General features: G+C 52.6%; 1 protein-coding gene across 1 annotated transcript; it reads left to right on the top strand.

Annotated features, from left to right (window-relative positions):
- Positions 1 to 3288: 3288 nt before the first annotated feature.
- On the top strand, positions 3289 to 5114 carry LOC120680632 (cytochrome P450 76M5-like). The gene is made up of 2 exons (XM_039962136.1): positions 3289 to 4226; positions 4314 to 5114. The coding sequence occupies exons 1-2, from the start codon at positions 3294 to 3296 to the stop codon at positions 4932 to 4934; spliced, it is 1554 nt and encodes a 517-aa protein (XP_039818070.1). The 5' UTR covers positions 3289 to 3293; the 3' UTR covers positions 4935 to 5114.
- Positions 5115 to 5869: the final 755 nt, after the last annotated feature.

The raw sequence follows: 5869 nt of genomic DNA, 5'->3' as shown, positions 1-5869 counted from the left end.
ATGGAGCCGGACCCCAGGGGTCCGGCTGCTCAGCTTCTTAGGGCGTAGTTACGGGTAACTATGCGAGTCTTGACATAGCAAGAGGTGGTACCCCAATCCAGAGGTACCGACAAACGTTGTGCATGTCATATCATTAATCTTATTATCAAATCTGGACTGAAAAGGTTGAAACCTGTTACAGAAGATTTTAGAACTGCAATTAACTTCTTAAATTCCTCTAATCAAAGAATTGCACTGTTTAAGGAATATTGTAATGCTAAAGGTGTTAGACCTAGAAAGTTTGGCTTGGACATGGATGTTAGATGGAATTCCACATACCTGATGCTTAAACATTTGATTCCATACAAGGATATCTTTTCTGTGTTCATTAACTCTCATTATGGTTCAGAATTGTTGACTAGAAAATTATTGGTATGCTGCTGAAAAGGTAATGGAATTTCTAGAACTCTTCTATGATTCAACTGTTGTTCTATCTGGTGTTTATTATCCCACAAGTCCACTTGTTTTGCATCATATCTTAGAGATTGCTTCTCATTTGCATGCTGCTGAAAGAGATCATAACCTTAGAACTATTGTTGCTCCAATGAAGCTTAAATTTCTTAAATATTGGGAGGACATACCACTGCTTTATTCATATGCATTCATACTTGATCCTAGAGCTAAGATGAGAGGATTCTTTAATGTGCTGGAATTACTTGCTGAAAGTTTTGGAGGCACTTATAGTTCATACTATGCTGATGTTAAAATTGAATTGTATAAACTGTTTACAAAATATGAGAACAAGTTTGGTGCAGCTAGATCTCAAAGGGTTGCACAGCCATCAGCTCAATCAGGTAAGAAAAAGCAGGCATCGGGAAGGATCTTTGGAGGCCGTGGTGGTTCTGGTTCAGGTGTTGTTGGTCCTCCTCCCTCTTCCACTTCATGTTCATCTTCCTCTGCTATTAGTGAGCTCTCTGCTTACTTAGATAGTGATTGTGTCACTGCTTATGATGATGACTTTGACATACTTCTTTAGTGGCGTGACCATAAGCTAACATATCCAATCCTATCTATAATGGCTAGAGATATCATGTCTGTTCCTGTATCTACTGTCTCTTCCGAGTCTTGTTTCAGTTTAACAGGAAGGATCCTTGAAGAGCGGTGACGGCGCCTCTTGCCAGAGAACGTGGAGATGCTTACCTGCATCAAGGATTGGGAGTTAGGGGCAAGAAGAGAACAGCATGAAGCCGAGGACACAGAGCTGGAGGAAGCATTCAAGAACCTCTTTCTTGATGATGGAGCTGGTGGTGGTGGGGCTGTGAGCTGAGCTGAGACTCTGAGAGTGACTGAGTGGGTTATTTTGCTGTGAGATGAGTGAGTAATCTATGGACTCACTGTAATTTTGGGTGGCCATTTGAACCACTATGGATTGTAATAACATTAACACTTAATTCTGAGCTGGCTGCACTCTTTTTTCCTTTCTAGGGTTTCTCACAAGAGTGAGTTTTACCTAGAAAGGTTTTTAATGAGGCAGCATTGCGCATCAGCTCATTTTGATATATTCTTGCTATCTCTTGACTTGTGTTGTGAATGTGACTGTGAATGTGTTCTCTCTTGAATTGCTGAGTAACTGTGAATGTGAAAAAATTTAAAGTGTTTGAGGTATTTTGAGCGTTATGGGCCATGGGCTGGCACGGCCCGTGGATTGGGCTGTGCTTCACGGGCCGGCACGGCACGAAAAAAAAGCCCACAGGGCCGTGCCTGGGCCTGAGGCCAAGCACGAAGCCCGCAGCGGCACGGCCCGTGAGGCCCGTCGGCCCGTGTCGACCCAATGCCTTTCGGGCCGTGCCAGCCCGACATCGTGCCGGGCCGGGCCGGGCCGGCCCATTGGCCATCTATACGCCCATCGCTTGTTGATCGGTAAGCATCACTCCAAGTGGCACCAAATGCCCAATCACCTTCAACGACTACGGTGAAAGCGTGGAACCCCCGCTTGCACACATTTTGGGATCTGCGTCTCTCGGCGATGGACGCCCAACCGCATGAAATCAGTCGTACCCGTACGCACGACACCACTTGCATGCAGACCACTTGCCCCTGTGTCACATGCTTGAGAGTCCTCGTGAGCGTATTTGTCGGGACCTGTTTTTGAATAGGGAAGTGGGAGGGGTATGAAGGGGAGGTGGGAGGGGGGATTTGCAAAAGTGTGACTAGAGATTGGCGGTTAATTGTAAAATTATCCAATCATTTATGTCTCTTGGATGTTGATCCGGTGGTTCAGATTGAAATTTGCACGGTTTGCACGAAGAGGTTGGTTTGCACCTGATATGTTCTCTTTAGGTAAATTGCGAATGCCACAAAAGGTATGGCTAGTGCAAATTTGTAGTAGAATTTGGCAACAAAATGTGTCTATGCCTCTATGGCATGTAGGTTATGTGGCTAAAAACTATGGCAAGCCGCAAATACGAAAGTGATGAGTAGTCAAACAACAGTACAAGAATCGGTGGCGCACCTAATCATGGGCACGGCAATGTTTGGCACGAACCAAATAGGGTGCGGCTCTAAAAAGGTCCGGTTGCACAAGCACACAATTTACATTATAACTTGAAACTAATTTTCTCTGTCTCGAAATAAATGCGGAACAGCTAGTATTTTTCATTTTGATGAGACGGGCTTAGCTTTTTTGGTGTTGTAGCATGGAGCTAAAGCTATTGAGAGCCCTTCCAAACAAGATCTATGACAAAGACGTACCAATCCATACAGTGATCAACCTAGGGAGGGATTGTGTGTGTGCGCGCACACGCGCGTGTGTGAGAGAGAGAAGAGATGAGCTTTATTTAGTTGATATAGTATATCGTTCGTTTCATCCTCATGCTATGGTAATTAACCGTGTGGAATTACATTTGAGAGCGGAGCATTTTGTTTCACAACGCTCTACGCGCAACACTTAAGGGGGTGTGATAGAATTACAAAAACCAATTACGAAAACCGTGGCATTAAACTCTAAATCTCTTTGAAAAGAGGGAATTAAACCGTAAAATTGGAAGGCCTTGGCCCTGTTTCATTTCTCAATGGAGTTTCATTCCAATTTCATGGTTTTTGGCAACTGTGTATACTAAGTTTCATCACTATAAAACTTTATTCTTCTTTTTCTTCTCAAATTTCATGTCGTATCACCACTTTTGACTACGTGGCATGTCATTTAACGAGAATGAAGCTTGCGTTGAGAATGGCCTTAGTTCAGGCTGGTTAATTTATTTTCCAGATGAAAGCTGTGGTGATTGCGCCGCTATATAGGACCGGGCATCAGCTCAATGAAGAATCCACTCCCCCTCTACCCATGCTACCGAATCCCAAGGGAAATGGAAGCATCAACCCTGCTATGGTTCCTCTACGTCTCCCTCGCCTCCTGCCTTCTCTATAAGCTCTTCCTTTCAACCAAAACGAGCTCTGGTCCGGCGAGGCGGCCGCCGGGCCCGGCTCCTCTGCCGGTCCTCGGCAACATCCTCGACCTCCACGGGGAGCTGCACCACGCCCTCGCCAGGCTTGCAGAGACGCACGGCCCCGTTATGTCCCTGAGGCTCGGCGCCACCGACGCCGTGGTGGCCACCTCCGCCACGGCGGCGCGCGACGTGCTGCAGAGGTACGACCACCTCCTGGCGGCGCGGTCGGTGACGGACGCCGGGCGCGCGCTGGGGCACCACGAGCTCTCCGTCATCTGGCTCCCCGGCACCAGCCCGCTGTGGAAGCGGCTCCGCGCCGTGGGCACCGCCCACCTCTTCTCGGCGCGCGGGCTGGACGCGACGCGCGCCGCGCGGGAGGACAAGGCGAGGGAGCTGGTCGCCTGCCTGGGCCGCCACGCCGGCGAGGCCGTGGGCGTGGGGAGCGTCGTGTTCTCGTGCGCGCTCAACATCGTGTCCAACGTGCTCTTCTCCGAGGACGTGGCCGACCTGAGCTCGGACCGCGCGCAGGAGCTGGAGATGCTGGTCAGGGACCATGTGGAGGAGGCCTGCAAGCCCAACCTCTCGGACCTCTTCCCCGTGCTCACCAAGCTCGACCTGCAGGGCCGGCGCCGGCGCAGCGCCAAGCTTATCGGCAGGTTCTACGACTTCTTCGACGATATCATCGCGCGACGACGCAGCAACGCCGGCGGCGGCGGCGGTGAGAAGGGGGATTTCTTAGACGTGCTGCTTCAGCTTCACTCGGAGGATCAGCTCAGCCTGCAAACCATCAAGTCCTTTCTTTTGGTAAGAAGTTTGTGTCCTTTCTTTTGCCTTTTGGTATATAAAGTTTGGTCTCCTCCTTCGAACTGACAAAAACATGCACGCATGCAGGATCTCTTCGCCGCCGGAACGGACACGAACGCGATCACCGTGGAGTGGACGATGGCCGAGCTGCTCCGGCACCCGGCCGTGATGTCCAAGGTCCGCGGCGAGCTGCGGGGCGCGCTGGGCTCCAAGCCTCACCCCGACGAGTCTGACATCGACAGGCTGCCCTACCTCCGCGCCGTGGTGATGGAGTCCCTGCGGCTGCACCCGCCGAGCCCGCTGCTGATGCCGCACCTGGCCATGGTCGACGGCGCGGAGGTGGGCGGCTTCGCGGTGCCGAGCGGGACCAAGGTGATCGTCAACCTGTGGGCGGTCATGCGCGACCCGGCGGTGTGGCCGGAGCCCGAGGCGTTCGTGCCGGAGCGGTTCGTGGGCGCGGGCGACGCCGACTTCCGCGGCAAGGACCGGCTGGAGTTCATGCCGTTCGGGGCCGGGCGGAGGGCGTGCCCCGGCACGCCCATGGCCACCCGGGTGGTGCCGCTGCTGCTGGCATCCATGCTGCACGCGTTCGAGTGGAGGCTGCCCGAGGGGGTGCAGCCCGGGGACGTGGACGTCCGGGACCGGTTCACCACGTCGCTCAGCATGGTCACGCCGCTCAATGCCGTGCCGGTGACGGCGCGCCCGTGACCGTGACGCTCCCAATCGACGATGATATGCGTGAGAGCTCTACGTCTATGTGCAATTAGAGCAAGTTTAATAAGGCTTGGCGAGTCAGCATCGGACGCGTTTAGAGCCCAACATGTACAGCAACTTGTATATTTATTACACGGGCCCACCTATTAGTTCTTAATTACTACAATTCTGTCATCTTTATGGTTTCTTCCTCAACGCATTAGCTGGCCACCATGTCCAAGTCGCATCAGCCACACATCACCATATCTCGTCGCCACTCGCCACACACAGGCTTCATGCCCAGCTGTGCCGGGCTGCCGGCGTGAGCTCATGCATCGCCGCCAACCCTGGCGTGCCAGCCTCAACCGGCGCTCCGCCGCCCGGCATCAAGCTTGCCGCCGGCGAAGACAAGGAAGAGGGAGGAAGCTGGACGCGCGTGCGACGGATACGATAGACAATCAACCAATGGCGTCGCACGATGCGGCGAGGCGACTGGCACCGCACCTCCCGTCCCATTATCGCATGCGGGTGGGCCCGTTGGCTGCGCCTGGCCCACGCGTCGGTGGCTGAGGGCGCGGGAGGTAGGCTCTGGGTGTCCTCGGATATTCAGAACTGGTGTGGATGAAGCGGGATGAAGAGTTGAAGACTGTGAAAGCGACGGGGTGAGGTGGGTGACGGCGTGGCGCGCGTGTTCGACGCCGGGATATAATTCTTTACCACCGGGTGTTTGAAGGAACCACGCATGCTCAGATCTCAACGAAAAAGAATTATATCCTCCGCCGGGATATAATTCAGACCTCAACGAAGAAGAACCACGTACGCATGTGAAGCCGCAAGAACCAATGATCCGGAACACGCCAAGCCACATCTAAAACGTTAAAGAACATTGACATCTCCTCTGCCGAGGGTCACCAGTAGCATCCACCACCGCCAAGAAGATGACTGGCGGC

This window comes from Panicum virgatum, chromosome 2K (genome assembly GCF_016808335.1).
Source record: "Panicum virgatum strain AP13 chromosome 2K, P.virgatum_v5, whole genome shotgun sequence".
In the NCBI taxonomy this organism is placed as follows: Eukaryota; Viridiplantae; Streptophyta; class Magnoliopsida; order Poales; family Poaceae; genus Panicum; species Panicum virgatum.
Note: the sequence above shows the minus strand (reverse complement) of the source record. Positions and strands in the feature narration are given on the sequence as shown.